This window comes from Lichenostomus cassidix, chromosome 14, assembly GCF_008360975.1.
Source record: "Lichenostomus cassidix isolate B80296 chromosome 14, HeHo_3.0, whole genome shotgun sequence".
Taxonomy (NCBI): Eukaryota; Metazoa; Chordata; class Aves; order Passeriformes; family Meliphagidae; genus Lichenostomus; species Lichenostomus cassidix.
Window position 1 is genome coordinate 4,194,398 of NC_139495.1, and position 21,844 is coordinate 4,216,241.

At 47.7% G+C, this 21,844-nt stretch overlaps 1 protein-coding gene and 1 long non-coding RNA gene across 4 annotated transcripts in view; one reads left to right on the plus strand and one right to left on the minus strand.

The window, feature by feature from the left end:
- The window catches only part of BRAT1 (BRCA1 associated ATM activator 1), a 211,404-nt gene extending 189,633 nt beyond the window's left edge, over positions 1 to 21,771 (minus strand). The window contains exons 1-13 of one of the 3 annotated variants that reach the window (XR_014855072.1): positions 21,438 to 21,768; positions 20,946 to 21,100; positions 20,089 to 20,236; positions 18,885 to 19,269; positions 18,679 to 18,798; positions 18,151 to 18,242; positions 17,775 to 17,893; positions 17,077 to 17,263; positions 16,878 to 16,951; positions 16,194 to 16,296; positions 15,836 to 15,934; positions 14,640 to 14,818; positions 13,625 to 14,463 (exon numbers count right to left, since the gene is read on the minus strand). Coding sequence is in view for 2 of the 3 variants with exons in the window: in XM_085074535.1 (XP_084930661.1) it covers positions 13,738 to 14,463; positions 14,640 to 14,818; positions 15,836 to 15,934; positions 16,194 to 16,296; positions 16,878 to 16,951; positions 17,077 to 17,263; positions 17,775 to 17,893; positions 18,151 to 18,242; positions 18,679 to 18,798; positions 18,885 to 19,269; positions 20,089 to 20,236; positions 20,946 to 21,100; positions 21,438 to 21,615 (2,565 nt within the window). In the remaining variant the exon portion in view is untranslated. Of the gene's footprint in view, positions 1 to 13,574; positions 14,464 to 14,639; positions 14,819 to 15,835; positions 15,935 to 16,193; positions 16,297 to 16,877; positions 16,952 to 17,076; positions 17,264 to 17,774; positions 17,894 to 18,150; positions 18,243 to 18,678; positions 18,799 to 18,884; positions 19,270 to 20,088; positions 20,237 to 20,945; positions 21,101 to 21,437 lie in introns of those variants that run through there. The other 2 variants (XM_085074536.1, XM_085074535.1) reach the window with 2 other exon arrangements.
- On the plus strand, positions 41 to 8,949 carry LOC146430682 (uncharacterized). Its single transcript, XR_014855070.1, has 4 exons — positions 41 to 92; positions 1,899 to 2,032; positions 8,439 to 8,548; positions 8,642 to 8,949. It is a non-coding gene; the product is annotated as an uncharacterized LOC146430682 (long non-coding RNA).
- Positions 21,772 to 21,844: the final 73 nt, after the last annotated feature.

Consider the following 21,844-nt stretch of genomic DNA (forward strand, 5'->3'; position numbering starts at 1 on the left):
CGCGGGGCAACCGCTGGGGGGCGCCCTCGGCACCGGGCTGAGGGGAACTCGGGGGGCGGGAAAAGACACGGCGTGAGGGGACGGGACACGAGGTGAGGGGACAGACACGGTGTGAGGGGACAGACACGGGGTGAGGGGACAGACACAGGGTGAGGGGACAGACACAGGGTGAGGGGACAGACACGGTGTGAGGGGACAGACACGGGGTGAGGGACAGACACGGAGTGAGGGGACAGACACAGGGTGAGGGTACAGACACAGAGTGAGGGGACAGGACACGGGGTGAGGGGACAGACACGGTGTGAGGGGACAGACACGGCGTGCAGGGGAGACACGGGGTGCAGAGGGGACACGGGTGCGGAGGGGACACGGGGTGCGCGGAGCAGACGGGGATTGGGAGCAGAGCACGGGGTCCGGGGACAGACACGGGGTGCAGGGACAGGACACGAGGCTTGGAGGCAGGACACGGGGCGCGGGGTCAGACACGGGGTGGGGGGACAGGACACAGGATGAGGGGTCAGACACGGGGTGCGGGAGGGGACACGGGGTGCGGGGGGCAGGCCGGGCCCGGCAGCGGTGGCAGCGGCGGGTCCCGCCGGGCTGCTGGAGCCCGGGAGAGGAGCGGGAGCGCAGGCAGCCCTGGTGTGGGGAAGTGCATTCCCGAAAGTGCCCGGGGCTGAGCAGCGCGGCGGGGCCGGGAGGTGGAAAGCCTTTAATCTGTGCTCTGATGAGAGCTGGGCGAGGAGCGGCTGTCTGGGGACTGGTTGTGCCGGTGGCTGGTGCCATCCCCGCCCTGCCAGCCGTGTTTGCATTCGCCTTGATGCCTCGCCCGCAGCATCGTTCCCACATGACCTGGATGCATTCCTGTGTCCCACGATGTCCTTTAATTCGGGAATATTATCTGTTCTTGGAAAGGTTAATTACATTAAAGGGGTGGATCTCTGTTCCCATTTCTTCATGGATTCATTTATTCTGCCTTTCATGTTTTGATCCTCTTCAGTGCTTTGATCCCTCATTTCTGCCATCCCCAGATGGAAGGGAAAAGGAATACCCTGGCTGGGACCCAAGCATGTCCCTAAGTGACATAAACTGAAATTAGGAAAAAAAATTATTTTACAGCCTCAGGAACTGGGGTGGTGCTGGCAGCCCAAATGCCATCTGCAGGTCCAGCACAACCACGGGCCTTGCAAGGGCCAGCAGAATGTCCTGCCAGAGCCATGGTGGCCATGGGAGTGGACAGATGACCGTGGGCCATGCTGCAGGATTAGCAAGCACCAGGATGAGACCATCACTGTGTGCTGCAGCATGTGCGCCCGGGACCTGCATTGCTCTGAAGGCACCGCCAGCATCACTGGTGAAAAATTGCCCTAATTTGCTCCTCTCATAATCAGGCCAAGCAGCAGCTTCTCCTGGCAGCAGCGGCTGCTTGTGAATCTTCCTTGTGGGAAACCTTCCTGAGATTCAGCGAGTGGGAAGGGCAGGAGGGAATTCTGAGGCCTTGCAATAGCATCTTCTTCCACTTCAGCTCCTACCCCAAGCACAGGAGATGCCCTCTGTGCTGTTTTAATTGGTTGCTGCTTGTAATGAGACTTTATTTGTATTAATTACTTAAATTATGTATTTATGAGTTGCTCCGAGTACACCATCAACATGTTTAGAACCATAACAAGCCTCAAAGAGTCAGCTCCTACATGAGGAAGCTGTGAACTGAAAAATCAGACCCACCGATACTGTGTGTTCCCAAAATGCATTTTTCTTTTTTGTTAAACCTAATGTGTAAACTTAATAATTAGTAGTTGGCTTAGCTGCCAGCCCACCAACTGACCAGCACAGGTAAACAGGACTTTTGGTATTGATAAATGTTCTCATAATGATGCATTTATCCTGGGCAGACACAGGAGGAGGTGGGCAGTCCTTGCCCAGCAGAGCTGGCAGGGAGGAAGATGAAGGCAGAGACAGAGAGAGGGATGAGGAAACAGCCACACAGTCACTCCCTGACTTTTTAGGAGGCAAGTGGTTTTATGAAGACAAGGTCAGTACAAAAGGAAGGGAGAAGGGAGCAGGGGGTGGTCAAAACTCGGATGAGAAGACAACCAGGAGTTTGAGAGGGCAGTGAATCAGAGGGATGGGGATTTGGGGCCATGGAGGGAGCGGAAGGGCGCCAGGACAGCTGTGCTCAGCATTCGCTCAGCTGCGATTAGAGCTGCTCACAGCAGAGACGTGATGCTCACCACAAGTGCCCTTTATCTGCAGTGATCAGCAGCAGTCACCATTCTGCTCTCAAATCAATTGTTTATACAGAGTTGTGTTTCCTGGAGCAGCCATGATCTGTGTCCTCCATGCAGGCAGAGGTAAAACACAGGGGTGCATGCCTTGGGCAGGTGAGCGTAGGAAACTTCATGGAGCAGCACATCCTCAGGGAGAAACAGAATGGAAAAAATCCCAAAAGTGATGCCTGAAACTGGGATTTAAGCAACTGTAGCTATTTAGCTGAAGAAAGTTGTACAGATACACAAACAGCACCATGAGGAGAAAAGGCAGGTACCCACGAGCTGCATAAGCCAGAGAGAAGACACAGCCCAAACCCACAGCTGCAGGCTGAAGCCAGGCAAATTGAAATGAGAAAATAGGCATTAATTTTTTAAAGAATGAAGTTGATTAGCTGCTGGAACAAATTACTGAGGAAAGTGAAAATCTTCCCATGTGATAGTGTTTTCTATTCAAGATATGATGTCTTTCCCTGAGTGGGCTCCAGCCATGCACGTGTTCCTCAGCAGAGCAAGGATGGGGTGTAACGTAGTGGTCTCTGCTCTGAGAAGGTGCAGAGGGAACTTTGTGGCCCCACCTGAATTTTAAGAAATGGATTGAAGGCTGTCCTCTCAGCACGTATTTCTAAATCCCCCCTGGATGGTGCTCTTAATTTCAGTTTGTGCTGCCACCACAAAGCATAAATGCACATGAGCTAACTTTCTGGAAGTCTGGACCTTAGGAGCAGCCCAGAGAGAGCAGAGTGGGTTCAGTTCATGTTGTCTCTTTGCTCATCAGCCACAAAGCTTTGACTTACATTTGGGCAGCACCATAGAATTACCAGCAGCTATTTTGATGTCGGTCCTAAAGCAATTATTTGCAGCCACATCTGTCTCACCTTCAGACTGTTGTGCACAAGGAGGAGAAATAGGGAATGCACACACAGAAAAAAGGTAAGAATCTAATCTCATGTTGCTGCTTCTGTGGAAATGAGGCAAGTGCAAAATTTGCTTGGAGGAACAGGCTCAAAAGCCAAAGAGTGATATCTCCTACACATTAATGGTGATGGAAAGGAGGAGAAGCAGGACTGACTGGTTTGCACAGGAGATTGAGAGTTCCCATCCGGGGAGTTACTGCGAGGATGTAGCACTGACCTCTCTGGGGTCAGGTTTGCTCCCTTTGCAGGCTGAAGATCTGGTTGTGTGGTTCTGGTAGAGGGTCTGAGGCAGGAGGTGAGGAGTTATTAAAGTAGGATTTCACCTTGAACTGGAGAATCTGAGGGACCCCATCTGACAAGGCTACAGGAGGTTTTGGCTTCCTCACTGAAATCAGTTGATTTGGCTTCCTGCCTTACATCAGAGGGCAGGGAAGGGGGGTGAAATGTTCCTTGTCTCCTCCACTGACACCATAAAAATGCAGTGCATTGTGCTGGTGCTGTGGAAAGGCCCCTCCTTTGACCAGCTGCTGCCCTGGGTTGGGTAGTGCCATCCCAGCCATGTGCCGGGACATGCCCTGTGATGCTGCCTCGTGCCCCATCCATCACCCTCCCCTAAAAAGCCCTACGGATGAACCTCATGGAGGCGTGGGTGAACAGCGATGGGAGTGTGGCACTCGCGGTTTTCCATGATTCCCTCAAGAAACCCGAGGCAGCTGGGCTTGGCAGCAGGGAAGGACAGCTTCCTTCCCTCTGTAGGAGGTGGCAGAGGAGAAGCAGAGAGCAGCAGGCACCTTCTGGTAGGTGATGCAGTGGGGGCACCAGCGTCCCCAAGGCAGTGCCAGACCAGCAGAATTGTCCCTCTCTGCTGTGTCCTGGCACAGTCCAGGCTCTGTTGGCAGCTTGGGGAGGAGCTTTAATGAAAACATATGTTTGGCTGGTGTTACTGTCGTGCCACAGGCTTTAAGGAACAAACAGAAAGAGCCCAGCCCCTCTTTGATTGGAGAGTGCAATCTGCTGCCACAGCTGATGCTGGAGGAGAAGATAAGAGAGAGAAAAAGAGAACAGCTCTGGAGTGAAGACGAAAACACTGGGCAGAAGATCTGTGGGTGGATGAAAGGCAACCATTTATTTGCAAATAAGTTGCTAGATCAGGCTTCATGTGCATCTGGGCAGTTTCTAATACTGTGGGCTTATTCAGAGCTGAGAGTTTTGACTAGAGTTGGAGACTCTTAAGATATCAGCCCACACGTCTAGGCAGTAGCTGGTTCAAGTGTCTTGTGCCAATCTAAAGAAAATTTAAGGGTCTTCACTTTTTACCACTGATTTTTGTGTCTCTCTGTAGGAAGTCAGTGTGGATCCTCTGTGATTCATTCCCATGAGAAAGCATGATTTTGGGTGCCCAGATGGTTGCAGAGGCAGAAGAGGGGGCAGATACATATTTTTACAGCCAGGAGAATGCAACTTCAGTGTACAAATCTGGCCTGGCTTAGAATATCTAGGGAATACACAGAGTGATTTTTTATTTATTTTCATGATTGTTTTCCTCTTGGCTCCTGATTAGGCTTTAGGAACACTGAGCAAGGAGGAGGCTGCTGCCTGAGCAATCCATCCCAGGATTTAAACTCAGCCTGGTATCTGGTCTGTGTGTTCCCTGGGATTCAGCAGAGTCCACTTATTGAGTCCAGCAGAAATAGCATTTCGCTTCCTGGTTTCAGAGGAGGTGTTAAGTAGGACATAGATAAATTTGGGAATATTAGTAAGGGAAGAAGGGCAGCTATTTCTTTTGAAATAGATCTTTGATAACAGATCTTTATAACAGGGCATAACAGGGCAGAGAACTGTGAAGAGCTGCCCTTTGTAGAGAGGTAGAGGATGTGACATCTGCAGATAGGAAACTTCTGATTCCAATAAATTATTGGGCAGAAATGGATGTGTGGGAGCATTTCAAGTTTCTATATATGCAGTCCTGTCTGGCACTGAGTCCTGCAGCATTTCAGCTCAGGGAGTGTCTTGCTGATGTCAACAGTTCAGGGCTGGGTCATGTCCTGCATTGGCATCTCAGTCTACAGGAATCTGGGGACTGCTGTGTGACAGTGCAGGTGGAGAGGTCGTTCTTGGTGGCACCTCTGTTTTAAGGTTTGTGTGAGTTTTCCCTGAGATGGAAATATGGAGACATCAGGTTTCACATTGTCAATAATCTAAAACAGGCTCTCCCCCACAGAAGAAGGGAAGTCTGTGACTGCAAGGCAAAGCCCTGCAAGGAGCTCTCTGCGTAATTAAAGCCCTGCAGTGGGATGAAATACGAGATGGGAAGCAGAGATAGTTGGAGGCACTGAGAAACAGAAACGTTTTCAAGTATTTTGCTGCAGAGATGACTGGAGAATTTGCCTGGTTTTCTCCTTGTGCTATCCTTCACCAGGTGGTTTGTGCTGGGCAGACAGGGGGACACGTCCCTCGCCCAGAAACCTCCAGGTGCCAGGACAGGGGAAGCACTAACCCAAGCTCAGGCACAGGGCAGAGGAGAATCACAGGGCTGCAGGGCCTCGAGCCAGAGCTCATCTCTGTGTCTCGTTGGGCTGATGCATGGCTGTGATTTTTGGCTCAGGAACTGACCACAGCCCAGTTTGCTCTGGGCTGGGTGAGGATCCGCTTGCACCCGGTGACGCTACAAAGGCGGCTAAAGGCCAAGTGCTGGCACTGGAAACCAACTGTGAATTAATACATGGGGTGTGATTAATGTGCTTTTTAAATGCATTCATGTCCTGTCGCACTGGCTGCGGTTCTTGTGTCACATTTGGTGTTCTCAGAACATTTATTAGCCTTACAGATCCCTTGATTATTGCTTTCTCTTTTATAATTAAGCCATGAAACTCAGCATGGTGCAGCTTATGCAGTATTAATTCATGGCTGGCGTATTCTGCCTGTGCTCTAGGATAAGGCTAAATGCTGGCAGCTGGATTGCTCTCTGCACAGTTGCTATTCTGAAATTTTTTAATATGATTATAAAAATCACATTCTGCTTGCATATGGGCAACTGGGGTCTCTACACTGCCACAGGCAGTGGTGAGGTGAGGTCTGACTTCCTCAAGAGCAGGATCTGTGCCCTTGGCAGTGCTGGGAAAAGGGGTTTCCTCCTGCCCCAGGTGCTGGCTGATGCTCTCCAGGTGGATGTTATTATCTCTGCTCTGCTGGTAATGCAGCTCCATGCACTCTCCACTCCCTTCCTAGGACATGCCTGTGAAAATGTGAGTCTTGCAAATGAGTTCTGTTTCACTCCTTTTTGTCCTCCTTTTCTTCATATGAGAGTTAAGTAGAATTCAGGATTTCCTATGAGGCTCTAGCTCCACGGCCCCTTTCTGTCAGCAGCAGCTGCCGTGGATGTCTGAATAGTTTTCCTCCTGGCTGGTTGCTCCTGCCCCCAGAACAACAGTTTAACAGTTTGTGTGGCCATGTGGTGAGCTGAAAAGGGAACAAAAATAGCATTAAACATGTCTGTTTAATTTAATTTTTTTTTCCCTCTCCTGGGAGCTAGTTGTAGGAGTGACTGTGCTGAAGGAATTGGAGCTTGGTGCTCCTCGGAGGTAAATCACTGGAATGACACAGACCCAGTGCCCCAGCAACTGCTGGCCCAGAGGCAGCAGCTTAAATGCAGAATTCATGAGATCTTTGCTGGGCTGAGTGTTGGGCCACTTGCTGTTTCCTTTGGGTAAATCCAAGCAGCTTTGCAGCCTCCTCTGAGGCATGATATGCAGCACAGGGTGGGCAGTGATGGGCTCCAGAGCCCTCCACTCCACATGGCTCTGGTCTCCCGGAAATCCTACCAAATTTCAGATGTGGGGACAAAGCACCAGTTTCTGAAGGGCAGTCATGTCAGTGTCCCTCATGTGCTCTTCATGGGCCACAGACTCCACAGTAGAATGGCAGTTCCACTCGGCTGTGTATGTGTTAGTCACACACATACCCACACTGCTCAGGTTATTGATTATTGCTCATCAAGCCATTTCTGGAGAGACCTACTGCTGGTCGCCTCAAAGCTTCTGTTTCAAACAAACGGTGCCAAACCCTACGTGCAGGATGCAAAGCTGTAGTGCAGTAACTCTTTGAGCTCAGACGTTTCCATGGAGATGAATCTTTGATCTCGCTGAAATAAATAAAGAGCGGAGAAGATGCTCCCAAACTAGGGAGGAAGGCAAGGCTGATCCCTACGGGGCAGAAGTTCTCAACAGGAATTAGGGTGACAGGAGGCTTCTCTTTTTTCCCCTCCCTGATGCCATGTCTGTGGTGGCAGGGAGGGTGAGCTGTTTGCCCGCCAGCGCACGTGGAGAACGTGTCTTTCACGCAGTCAGACAGACGGCGCGCTACACCTTGGAGCTGCCTGATTTAATGCTGCTCCAGAGTCAGACCTTTGGCTGCACTGCAATATTCACCCCGTGCTGCAGGATTTGGAGAACAGACACACGGGGGTTTAGCACCAGTGTGAGGCATGCTCGTTTTCTTGACTGTGGTGAAGCAATCTGAGGAATGAGAACAGCCAGGAAAATTGCTGTATTTATGGATAAAATATAGAGGGGGGGAAATCACATTTTGCTCTGGTGTAATGTGCAAAATAGAAAGTGTTTACTATGCTGACATGGAGATAGTGACTAAAGGCAACAGTCAAGTTTGCTTTATCCACACGGGTGAGCTTTGACTGTGCCGGCAACTCGTGTGCTCTTGGAGCTGTCGGCACGATCAGGACCGTTACTGCTGGAAATTGAGGCTTCCGTGGATGCAGCAGGAGAGGATTCATTAGGGAAGGGTATAATTAGCAGCAGTAGTCTCAGAGCTGCTGCTGGGTAGCTGTGGTCACAGCTCTCTGGTAGGATGTTTCCGGGCTCTGTGCACGGCACTGTCAGCGGGAGATGATCCTGGTGTTGGAGTGCCTGGATGTGCCGCTTGGATCCCCCGGGAGTGCAGTGTGCCGGGCTGGACACGCCTGTTGGTGCATTTCTCGCTCCGCTGAGCACCCACGTGGTGGCTTCCCCTGGTCACTTCGGATCTGCTCACAGGACAGTGACAGATCTGTCCCTTTGTCTCTGCTGCCAGCACGGCCCCAAACAGGTTTTATTGCAGCATGTAGGAGTGTGTGGGGTGAGCAAACTGCCATGTACAGCTGGTGCAACACCGATTTTCCTCCTTTTTTAAAAAATAGTCTTTCTCAGGTGCATTGAGCCACCAGTTGTGCTCATTAGGGCCTCTCTGCTCTTGCACCCAGGCTAAATGGTGCTGAAGTACCTTGGTCCAACCACTGTTTTCCCTGGAGCAAGTGGCCCCTTTGTGCCTTGCTGGATCTCAGACCCCTGAACGACTCAACCACTGCTCCATGTAATTTTAAATTTACAGTTTAAATACTTTATTTATGAGGATAAATGTTGTTTACAACTCTGATTTTTTTTTTGTCTTTTCCAAATATTGCAGAAACCTTCAGTGTTGAACAAAGCCCACAGGTTCTCTGTAAAGCCGACAGGTGGAGTTTTTTGTTGATTTTGTTGTTGTTTCACATGACCCTCACTGAAAATACTGTCACTGCTCCCTGTTTTCAGAAATGGGCCATTTAGCTGAGAAAGCCATGTTGTCTCATGCACTACTTCCCCAGGAAGAAAATACGTTGAAAGAGCATGCAATATTAAAGGTATTTTGAATTCAACTCACTTCAACTGGTTTCAGCAGAAGCTTTAGCCTTGTTTTCACAGGGCTCTTTGTCAGAACCTAAAGCACAAAATACTCTGTTGGGTCAAAGTTAAGGTTACTAGACAGTAACGAAAACAGCATTTTTATCCTCAATTGCAGGGACGAGACAGAATTGCTGTGCAGCCACAGCTGTTTGTCTCAGGGCTGTGACAAGCCTGTACGGATGTTGTCACTTAGCAACCACTGCCATTTGTGTTTTAAATGCAAAAAAAGCTTTTTTGTTGTTGGCACATAACGAGAGTTGTAATCATAAGATCAGTACCATCAAGGGTATTTATTATTGAGAGCGATGGGCTTCAGGGCTCACCTGTGCCCCAGCCTAAAGGGGCTAAATCAGAAGAATTTCATGTGCGATGGCTAATGCAGCTTAATAAGGGTTTATTTTGGAGCTGGCTTGGCTGGGCCAAGTCATGTTTCAAGATGTACAGCCTGGATTCGCCATCTGCCAGACCTGGCTCTGCAGCTCCTTCATGCTGGTCACAGCCCAGCCCAGAAGCTGGTTTGAGGCCAAAGCTCTGAGTGCAGAACTGAGGGAGCAGCCTGGGCAAGCCTGGATGTGCCTGGGCACAGCAGCACTACATCCCTGCTGCCTTTGCTGACCCAGCCTGAGGCCTCAGGGAATATGGGGTCAGTGGAGACTGGGAATGTGAGGAGTGAAAGATAATCAAAGGGGAGAACTGAAGATTGAGGGGGTCTCTATCTCTTGTGGGTAATTCCCACCTATCTTGCATTGACAATGAGAGAAAAGTGTCAGACCTGTGACAGTTCAAGTTCTACAGGAACAGGTTAAGGTTGTGGTTTAATACCTGATTTGATCTGATTTAACCAAGCAATGTCAATCAAAGAGTGGGTGCAACTTCTGTTCCACACATTGGGTTCCTACCCTGGCATGGAGGTTAACAAACAGTCAAATAGGGATTAGCTTGGTTTGGATGGCTTTGTTTTTGAGGCAGAGGTGTGAAGGGCATCTTTGCAGCCCTGTTATATGTTTATTATATGTAAATAAACACTTTCAGCTGCTGTGCTCTGGGCAGAGACTGGGTATTGATATCAGGATAGAAACACTATTTTCTTTAGTTTCATTTTGCTTTAACTGAAGTTGTTTAATTGCACCCGTGGCTCTGCAGGAGCCCTTGGTGAGGGCTGCTCATCTCCATCGGGGCTGAGTTAAGAAAGCCCCCAGGATGTGTTTCCTTACAGCTGCACATCACCAGCTCTGCTCTGCCCTGTGCAGATAAGCACACTGCTCCATTGAATGCCGTTTCTCTGGCTCCAAGGGTAAAGGCAAGACCTGTCCTGCCTCTGGAGTTGATGCAGGCTGAGCTCTGGCCCTGCTGAAGTGATGTTTTATTTCTCAGCAGAGGACAAACCCACTACTCTGAGGGGAAATTACACAGACCACAGAGCTGCTGCTACTGGTATATTTTTCCATTGTAAATTGCTGAGATCTTCTGCAGTGAAACTTGATGAGTTTCTTCTCTAATGCACACTGGTTTTTAGAAGCCTTGATGAATATGTATTGAAAGGTAGCAAATTTTATCAGAGGAGGACAGAAGAAATTGCAAAGATGTGCACAAGTTGATCCATAATCACAGATCACGTATATCTAAGCTGAAGCAACAGCCCTAGACAGTTATGGCCCATTTTTTACTAAGTTGTGCAATTAGTATAATTAGGCAAAGAATATCTTTTGTATTGTAAATGTCTAGTGTATTAAACCAGAAAATTAACAGCCATTCTTTTGGCAGCTTTCATAGAGCTATTGCTAGTGTAGGGCTGAGCCAAAGATGCTTATTCTCTCTTGTGTCTGAGTCAGAGCAGTTAAAGGATAAATCCTTTCATCAGAGCTTTGTTGAAATGTCTTGAAAGCAACTCTAGGAATTTCCTACCTGTGTACAGATCACACAACACAACATTGCCCCAGTGCAGATAAAGAGCTGAAATGAGCTTTGGAATTTTCTCCTTTCACAGCACCAGCCACCAGAGACAGAATTTTTTTAAGCTGTGATGTTTTGTGTCAATACCACCTGTATTGCCACTGCCTGCTATTCACAGCCCTCTTAAAAGCAAAGGACAGTCCTGAGCCTCATTGCCTCTTGCCTTGAGGCCCATGCCTGGCCACAGCCTCTGCCAGAATCAGCTCAGTTGTGTGTGGGTGTTGGAAAAACTCCCAGTGGTGCCTGCCTCCTGCAGGAACCAAACAGAGCTACAGCTCTGACGGGGTAAACGCTGGGGTTTCCAGGGAAATCCATCCTAAAATGTCCATAAGATCAGGCCAGGCAGCCCCTTCCTTCTCTGTGTTGTGTGACAGGAGTGAGCTGGTGGTAGTTTCTGGAGGGATGGCTGTTGCCATGCTGTGAAGTGGTTCAGTAACAGTGGCACTTGTTGAAGTGAAGGCTCAGGATGCATCTGGGGGCAGCCAGAGCTGCTCGGGGCTGTGTCCTTGGGATCCAAGCCTTCCCCCCAGTGCACCATGACCACAGCTCCTTGGCAAGACTTACCACACAGTGGAATTGTTAACCCAGCAGGAAGATGTGTGGCTGGAATAAGGATCTTGTGGAGATACAAAAAACCCCTTGGTAGGTAAGAAGTGGGTTTAAAATAAGTTGTCAGCATAAGCAGGTGGAGTAGGACTTGTATGAATCCCCAGGGGTGCAAAGATGGGCATCCTAGAGAGGGTATCCCAGCATGAGGGATGATCCACATTAGTAGCTGTTGGTGTGTGTTCATAAACTTGGTAGCTAAATTTCCAGCTCAGAGATCCCACCCCACTGATTTCTGTAGAAAGAATTGTGGAGTTTTTGGTTTGCTTTCATCTCCCTTTATCTCTCTAGTCCCAGGCATTTGTTCCACACACAGCTCAGATATCCATGGGACCCTTCCTGTTTCTCCCAGTGATCAGCTGCAGGATGGCAGTGCCAGCACCTCGGTGTCAGTGGGACTCTACTGTCACTGCAGCAGCAGAGGAAACAAAAGGCAAAGCAGGGAGCTCAGACAGGACAGACATACAGAGTCAGCACTGTCACAGAATTGCTGGAGGTGGAGGCCTGTCTCTAATGAAAGATGAAACAAGTCCTTAATATCCCTGCTAAAGATAAGGAGCTCCCTCAGTTTGTTACACATTTGGTTTTTAGTGTACAAGCATCCTGTGTATAAACATGACTTTGGGCTGCAATTAGGCAAATAATTAGGCTATAAACATAACGTCACCCTCACCCCAGCTGATTAAAAAGAAGAAAGAGTTCCATGAAAAATTAATAGGTCTGGGAGTTGAGAGACCTTGGTAATAAGCAGTGAGTTTTCTTTCTGTAACAACTCACTTTTTCAATTTGCTTGTATCTGAATAACTCCTTGGAGTCTCCTAAACTGCACAGCCCTGAAATCACAAGAATTCTAGTGCTGAACAAGAGGAAGGCGTTCACCCAGCAACCTGCTGTCTCCTCTCCTGCAGCACAGCTGACCTACTGTCAACACAGAATGCTGGTTTTGGAACTGCAGTCTCTTTAGTAGGCAGGACTGCTAGAACTCCACAAACACTCCACACTTCTTTAAAAGCACATCCCTTCTCTCTCACTAACCCTTTCCATTTGTGAGATGACCACAGTGACAGGAAAAGGCCTGAATTTTAGTATCTTCTTTTGCCAGGTGTAGACCCTGCGCAGGTACAATTGTGTGTCAGAAGCAGAGCTATTCTTTCCTAAAAACACCCAAGGGCTCTGTCACACATAAAGTTATGCACACTGCAATAGGCAAATGTGCTGCCTTCCTCAAAAGGCACAGAGTAAACCTTCAGCCCCAGCAGCAAGAGATCCAAACCACATCTCACCCAACTGCACTGCTGCAGGGAGGAGATTGCACAAGTCCTTTCACTACTTTAGATGCTACAGACTCCATTGCCCTAAAATCAGTGTTGTGCTCTTGCCTCTCCACAGGCTGCAGGAGGATAAAGCATGCTCAGGAACACCTCAGTGCTGGAAAAGAACACACCACCGTTTGATCTACCGCTAAAGGTAGTTTGGTTTGAGTTTTTTCTTGGTTGCAGAAAGCTTCTTAGCACATGAGTAAGTTGCAAACTTTTGTCTTACCCAAGTTTTTTAAAAACTGGCAATTTTTTTCTCAGAAAATCATGTTGCCATTCATACTATGGCTGCTGTTTTCTAATTGTTACCAAAGCTAATCATAGATCAAATTTATCCTGAAAAAGCTGTGTCAGTTTCTCTTAGAAACTATCTGAAGCCTTCAGGAATGGAAAATAGGAGCACTTGGAAAAAAAAATCAGCAAAATGGACTTGCTTCTGGCTTCAATTAAAACCAAAGTCAGCATGTTAGTGTCACTGCTGAGATCAAACAAGTCTGTGATCTATAGAAGAAAATTTGTAATGCTAAGGATGATCAGCTTTTGACTCCTTCAATGCCACCTTCTGCTCTAGGCTTCAAAATGCAAAAGCTGTTTTTAGAATAACATACAGAAAGGTCAAAACAAGTGTCCCTTAAAACCAGTCTCCATCAGTTTTAGCCACTCTGGCTGTAACAGGAGCCTGCAATAACTCGTTTTCAGTCACTCTTTTGTTTTTTTAAAATGCTTCCTTATGTAGGCATGGTCTGGTGCTTTCTTAAAACACAACAACTTAAAAAGAAAGAACAAATGCAATTCTTAAAGTTTTTACTTTGAAAAAGAAACAACAGTTTATTGGAAATGACATTTTTAACAAAAAAAAGTCATCAGTATTAAAGCAAAGATTTTCTAACCCATTTAACAGCTAACAAAACCATCCTTCTCCTCCAGAAGAAAACTGCTTAAACACTGCTCCCTCAGAGCAAGTTCAGTAACAGTCAACTTCATTATCCTCTATGGTCCCCACAGTAGCAAGGATGTCCTGCAAGAGGGACTGAGGGCTTTCCTCCACATGGTCACTACTTTTATTTAGCTCATCATGTAGCTCCAGGAGGTCTATTGCACCCAAAGCCAACATCATGCTCTCTGGATCTTGGAAATCCACTCCATCAGCACCATCCGTGGGGAAGTTCTGGGCCAGAGAACCCTGTCTTAGTGTCCTCTGTAAGCAGGCAATGCCACGTCCTGCAGGTGAATCTTCAATCTCTTGTGGATTCTCCAAAGTACTCATGGGGTAGAAATGACCTCTTAAGCCAATCAGCACATCACAGGCTCTCTGCCCCACGGGTTTGTCACAGTCACACAAAGATCGAAACAAAAACCCAAACAGTTTTGCTCGACAAAACACCTGCAGCAGCTCGTTCTGAGGGGTGGAATTTGTGACTGCAGAGGAGACAGGAGCATAGGGACATTGGGAAAGCTGGCAAATGGTTTGACTACAGAAAACTTCAACCAGTTCCAAGCCACCAAGTCTGACCTCCCAGTCCAAGTCATGCTCCACAGTCTGGATGACTCTAGAGACAAACTGCTCTGTATCTTCCAGCTGACCTGTGCAGCCTTCTCTCAGCCACTTGGTGAAGATGCTGATCACAGCCCTCCGAGGAAAGCCCTCTGAGTCTGTCGACAAGATTTCCTGAAGTTTTGCTATCGTGTTCTAGATGCAAAAAGACAAAAGAGAAAATATAGTGAGGGGAGGAACAGAGGTAAAAAATCTTGTCATTACTGGTTGTGCCATCTGCCTGCATGAGCAGACAACTTGTGAAGAAAGTTGTAAGTAGTACAGCAGTAAACTGATGAGTAGTTCTGCTAGTGCAGAAGCAGCTATCCTACCTCTTTATCATATTGATTGTCTGTGACAGGTGACTCTGGAGCAAAGCAAGTGATGAAGGCCAGGTGTCCCAGGGCAGTCACAGCGCTCGCTCGCACGTAGCTCTCTGGATCCTCCAGCAGGTTTTCAGTGAGCCTCAGCACCTCTGAGGACAGGAGACACTGCCTGAACTCCTTCTGCTCTGTAAACAAGACAGCAATCCAAAGAAGTGGAAATTTGTTCCCTGCGAGCAGGAAGCTGTTTCCAATGCAAACAGTCCTTTGCATCAAACAAGGACAGCCACTGCCTGCAGGGACAGCTGCCAGGGAGAGGAGCCACTGCAGGGACCAGGCAGCTGCTCACCAGAGCACAGATACACTGTGTCAGGCTCCCCATCTCCCAGCAGCTCAGTGACTTTTAGTCAAGCCCTGACAGACACTGGAAGTTGGAAAACTGCATTTACAGTTGTTTTAGCAGCAAGAAAAAACTCTGTGGGCAAGCAGGGACATGGCTCCAGCCTTATCAAATTCATGCCTTTGCTTAAAGGAGGAAAACGTCTTCCTTTCCTTGTTGTCAGGCATGTAGCAGAGAAAATAACAGTAACTGCAGCACTGAGAGGGGCTGCAGGGTAAAGTGCTAATGTAGCACAGTGAGCTGTGTACTTCCTTTGTGAATGTCACCGGGGATGACAGCAGACAACAATATCCCCCTCCCTTCCAACAGTGCAGAGATACCAGAGGAAAATTAGCATTGCCTCACTGCTACCTGCTGCAAAGCCTGAGCTATCAGTAAAGTGGAAAATCAGTAATTAATGCCAAGCATGCAAAGCAGGTCTAGGCTTTTAGCCTCCTACAACCCAGCCCCCAGCCTGCTGAAAGAAACCAGACTCTGCTGCAGAGCAAACTGAAAACCAGAAAGTGTTATCTGCCATTAAGCACTGTCACCTGCCTTGACAGACATGTCTCAACACCCTTCAGTTTAACTCACCAAAACTGCCATTAAGGCAGGTATAGCAATCTCACTTCAACAGAAAAAGTAGCAGAAGTTTATTAATATTTTTGTCAGATTTTGATCATGATCTAAGAGTAAAAATCTTGACACTTCTTTCTTTTCTTAGCCTTCCAGTTACAGTTCACAAGATGCTTCACCAGCCCGACTGACTTTCATAACATTAAAAGAAATACTCCTCCAATCTGAACTGTTAAATCTTTGCACCTACCTCTCAAGCACTTAACCATGGCAGTGAGGAACTCCAGGGAAGAATCTCTCACTTCCCAGCAAGGACTGCACAAACGCTTCTGCAGCACCAGAAACACATCTGTAAAAGGCAAGTGACAAACCTCAATGGGCATGAAAGGCAACAAGCCTTACTGAAGCACTCACTGTACAACCCCTACATAATTTCATCCCTTTTGCTGCTGCTGGGTGCTTCTACCAGAGTTCTGCAAAGCACTAAACTTAAATTCAACATAATTGTGAACAAGTGAATCCAGTGCTTTGAGCAGGAAAGGTAGGCAGGAGCAGATTTCATATGTGCCACTAGCTGCTGTTTGCCCCAGCTTGAACAGCTTTGTTACCTTCCAAAATCTTCTCCATTTGTTGCCACTGACTGTTGGAGCAGGACAGCTCCTGCAAGTGCACCAACCACTTGGATGTAGCTTGAAAGGTTTTCTTTAGAACCTGAAGCAATGTAAAGCAGATTAACTTTACTACAGGAGGAGGCTGTGTTGCCTTTTTGCCTTTACAGGTAAAATTCATTTTAACCTCAAACTTACAGAGAAATTCTCAGACTAAACAAGTGCACATGCCTCTTTACTAAGAATCCAGCCACAAATAACAGGTGCCTAAATATAATTTCTAACAAACACCTAGAAAATCCCTGTGTTCAGCTTAGTATTATGGAGTTTTAGTGCCTTCAGCTTTTGATCTGCAGTTGCCATCACAGTCATTAAAACAAAACAAGGCAAAAAAACCCTTAATAGAAAGAATTCAATACTTCGTGGCCATGTCAAGTTGAAAATACCAGTGCTACTCTTAGACATGATGGCTCCTGTCTTCTCAAGAACTCTCAATGTATTGGTCAGTTACTTGCTCATTAGAATTTTAGCTATTTCTTGCAAGCCACCCAGGACCAAGACAAGTCTCCTACATATTCTAACACAAAGTGTGCTGAGAAACAACTGTGGTCAGACAATTTCTCAGAATTACACCCCACTGGAGCAAGCTAATAGACTTGGGTCTCTCTCTAGTTCTATACTCACAGTAGGACTGGTGTTTGGACTCTGTAGATATGCCAGAAGGACATCAAAGAGACTTCCTATGAGTGTGTCACAGCCTGAAACAGAGAAAACAAACCCAAAGGACCAATACTGAGAGAAGGAGCAGCCAAATCCCTGCTGAAATACAGAAAGACATGGGATTGTAAAGCTGTTGTGGATAAGAAAGCAAAGATTAACTCACCTTTTTTCTCTGAGAGTGCTGCAAGTACATCAAGAGCTGACTTTTGCACTCTAAAGCAATTGATTAAATTCCTGCTTATTGTGCTTCCCAGAGGAGAAGTTGGACTCAGGAAGCCATTGCAGAATTGTAATATTGTCATGAGAGAGCGCAGCAAAGACACACAGGGTAAATCTACTCTTAAATGTTTCTAATGGGTGAGAAAGAAAAAAAAAAGAGAAAAGAGTTTCTAGAAACAGTCTCAACCACAGAGCAGTTTTAGGTCAGAAGGCAGCAAAATTTGCAATTTCTAGTGGGCTCTCAAGGTACCACAACGTCTCTAACTACAAATAAATTATCCTCCTCTCTTCCAGGAACTATTGCACAGATGGAAGGAGATTCTTCTCACTGCTTGGGAAAGCAGCTCAATCTGTGTTTTTTCACAAGATCAATAATTGCAGTACAAGTAAAATATGGTAAGAAAGCTCATCAAGACAGATTTAAAATTTAAGGGCAGTCCCTCTTCATGAGCCTCAGTATTCATTTCTCTGTTTTCATATTTGGAGTCTACTGCACTAAATTTCCTTAAACTATGGAAACCCTCACTGCCAACTCCTTTCCATATCCTGTTATGCTCTACTGCAAAAGTCTGCAACCACTCTTAACACTGTCTTTCAAGGACCAGTTTGATTCCCAGGCTTTTTTCCCTCTCTGAATGTTACCAGAGTCAGCAGATTCTCCAGGTGAGTGAGAGTCTGACACAGGAGACCAGCACAAGATGTCTTGGAGGACAGAAGGCTCTCAACAGTGACAGGATCACTAACAGACTCATCCAGCAAACCTAGATGATCAAAGAAGGGAAGAGCTCAGGTTGTCAATGAATAGAAAAGACTGTGATTTTTAAAGCTAACCAAGATATCCAGGTGATGTAGTATGAATATCCCTTCAAATGCACCTGGCAGTAGAATGCTGCACTTTACCACAAACTCTGCTACTGTCCTTGACTTCTCCTACTCCTTCTCCTCCAGTTTTGTCTGCACCAGACACTTAAAATGCTGGCAAGCAGCCTGGCCTCCAACTTTTCTGTCACAACTGTACCTGCATATTCCAGAGGCTGGGAGGCTGCTCTCAAAATACAGTCCATTGGCTGAAGCAGAACAGTCAGTGCCTGAATCCTCACATCTTGTGGGCTTCAAGGAGGAAACAGCAATTACCAAAACAAGTACATTTCATTTCCTTCCCAAATGCCCCCAAATGCTGAGCAGGATAATGATTCTTTTAAACAAGCCAGCAACGACAGAGCAACAAAAGCAGTACCACAATTTGAGACTTCTTCCAAGCTTCCCTTGCTAACTGAAAGCAGAGGAGAAATGGCTCTGGAATTTAGAAGCAGCTTTATCGAGCTACGCAAATAGAAAGTGGGATCCTGTGCAAAGAGGCTGAGAGAGAGGCAGATCTTGTCAACAAAAAAATGTCCTTCTATCTTAAAACAAGAGTTACCTAGCCTGTGAATCAGTATGTGCTGTATTCATTTGAGGATTTCCTGATGCTTTTTCACTACCTAAAGGGGAATTATGGAGCAGAAACACCTGCAGAGTGCAGAAATTTCATTGTATGAAGACCTACCATTTGCAGAGCTTCAGAAGTCCCACAGCCAGAGGACCTGCTTGTAGTGGGGTTAAGTGTTCCAGAGCAGAAGTTACTAATGCCCAAAAGCTGCCTTCAGTGCCACAAAACACAGGGGACCTGAACAGAAAGAAATGTAAGTGTAACCCATCACATGGTGGAAAACAGATCTCAGCACAGGCTCCAAGGTGCCAGAAGATCTTTACCGTGCCACGTTAAGCAAAAGATTCGCCAGCACAGGCTGTGCTTGAACAGTCTCCTCCAGCAGAAAGGATTCTATTTGCTTTGCTACGTTTAACCACAGCACTTCAGTCCATGTAGCATAACAACTGCCAAAACAACTGCCAAACAAACTGGTCAACAGCTTCAATGACTGCTCGATGTGAGAGGCAGAGCTGGACTGAAGTGACTCCTCTATGTGCTTTATGATCATCTGGGCACACGCTGGCCAGTCACAGTCCTTTGTACTGAGAGGTTTCGATGGTTCAGACTCTAGGGAGAAGGTGAGCATGTGCACCAGGAGCTGGCTGGCAGCTGAAGCCACAAACAGGCTGGGATCTCCTTGAAGAGTGAAGATCACATCCATGCCTCCTGTGGGAGAACAAAACAAGTCACTGGAGGAAAAACAACCATTTATGACTCTAATTTAGGTACCAGACAGCTTTAAATGGTGGTGGGGGGGTGTTTCTGATACTTTATTTTGTACTGTCTACTCCAAGTCAGCCAGTCGTTAAGAACAAGCAAACAAAAGAAGAAAATAAAATTGTTTTCATATCCTCAGGGGTATAATAACTCAGGATCAGACTTCAATATAACATCAGTAACAGGAGAGTTGACAGCACACTCAATGAGTATTTATGGAAAGAGCCTGCACCATCTCCAGACATAACCTGTAGGAAAAACATGAGCAGCACTGTCAGTGCCACTTTTCCATCACATGGACAGCAGCAAGGACTGCACTTTAACACCAATCCAGTCTTTTAGGCCCCTCTGTACATGGGATCTATAGTTGGTGTTAACAGCAGAATTTACAGACCTGCATAACAACAACAGAATTGCAAATGTGCGCAAGCACTAAGAGATAAATGAGCCTCTGCTTAGTTCTTCTGCACTAAAATCAGACTGAAATGTACCCTTTAGTAAGAGTCACAAATATGAATGCAGATAGCTTTTGATTTTATTAAATGTGCCTTCTTCCCCTCTAAATCTTCAGTTTGGAGAAAAAAAACCAAATGCATAACTAAACAAAAAACCCACCATCTCTCAAAGTCTTTGGTGTTTTTGACAAATGGGTAATTCTAATCTTAATTAAACAAAGATTCCCATCTTGCTCATTTGCCATCTGAGCAACAGACTGGCATGGCAGGGACACAGCAGATCTGGGGAGATGGCAGCCCCAGCAGTACTCACCCGTGGAGCAGAGGAAGTGCAGGGCAGGCTGGTGGTGCACCATGCTGTGCACACCCTTCACCCAGGCGCTGCGCACCGACGCATCCTCCCACGCTGCACTGCCCCGGGGCCCCTCCTGGCCAAAGAGCTTCCCCAGCAGCTCCTCCTGCTGAGGCCAGAGCAGAACACAGAGTGAACAGTGAGCAAAGGGGCTGCTCTGTCCAAATCAAAAGTATCAGTACTGTAGTGAAACCTCCTCTTGCTAGAAGTATTACTAAAACAGGCAATTTTCAGAATCTCACGCTTAAATGCAACATATGGACAAACTAGAGTGTTCAAGACCAAAACTGCTTTGTTTTCAGGTGCTAAAGGACAACTTATGTATATGAGTTCTATTAGACTGCTTTATACACCTCTACACATCTCTTCCCTGAATTAAGCCTTTTGGGTTTTGTACTATAAAAGTATCCAATTGTAGAAAGCAGGGCTTTAAAAAGCTCTCTCATTTCTGCAGGGAATCAGAAATTTCCTGTCAACCTACTATGGAGGGAAAATGACATCTGTTAGTGCAGTTTAAACCTACAGGATCTGTCCTGGGACACAGTATTATGCAGTGACTCCTGTGAGGCAGTGTTATGCCATACACTCTTTCAAACCAAAAATGGGATTCAGCATTCACAGCACTGTGGTGAGACAAATAAAAAGTAGCTTTACATGAGCAGTGAACAGGAATGGTGATTGCAAGTCATTGTTATCATATCACCGTTTGCTGATTTGTTCCACATAAGCCATAAATTTAATAAGCAGAATATGCACATTTTCAGGTGTTGTCCATACAGAAGGAGTAGACAGACACACAGCCTGGGTTGCCGACTCACCTGCAGGTGCTGGAATCGGCTTTCGGAAGAGGCGAGGATCCCAGCTAACTGCAGGGCAAAGGACAGGATGCTGGGGCTGGGCTCCGGCAGGGCCAGCACGGAGGTGATGAGCTCTGTCAGACACGGGTTGTCCTGCAGCAGCTCCACAGTCGGATCTGCCCAGGAGAGGCCAGAAAACAGCAGGTCACCGTCAGGACTGTCCTCTCTCACTAAGGCGGTTGCCTGATCTGAGGTAACCCCTGCCAGCTGTTAGAACTGATGAATTCGGGTTCACCGGCAGCATTTTCAGGTGCCACAGCACCTCAGATAGTTGTGGAGACATTCAAATCCCACCGGACAGCTGTTCCTGTGTCAGTGCTCTCGGTGACCCTGCCGTGGCAGCGGGTCGGACTGGATGATCTCCAGAGCTCCCTTCCAACCCGGACTATTCTCCGATTCCGTGACGGACCTCCCTTCCCCTCGGACCGGCCCCGGTCAGTGCCCGGCACTCACCGAACCACGTCAGGCTGCGGAACCAGTCCAGCAGCTTCTCCAGGCAGGTGTCGTCGAGGCCGGGCTGCCGCGGGTCGGCCAGCGCGGCGCAGACGCCGGGCAGCAGCACGGCGCACTCGCGGGTCATGGCGAAGCGGCGGCGCGCCCGAGCCACGAACCGGGACTGGGGGTCAGACATGGCCGGGGGCACCGGGACGGGCACCGGAGCAGGAGCGGGACCTGGACCGACACCGGGACCGACACCGCCACCGGACCGGGCCGGCCCGGCCGCACCGCGAGTGTCGCAAAGGGGGCGTGGCACCGCCAGAAGGGGCGTGGTGAGGACGGGTCAGGGGGCGTGACCCGGGCACGCTCCAGGGTCAGATGGGGGGTGCGGGATGGTGGCCTTGGGGGCGGGATGGAGTCGC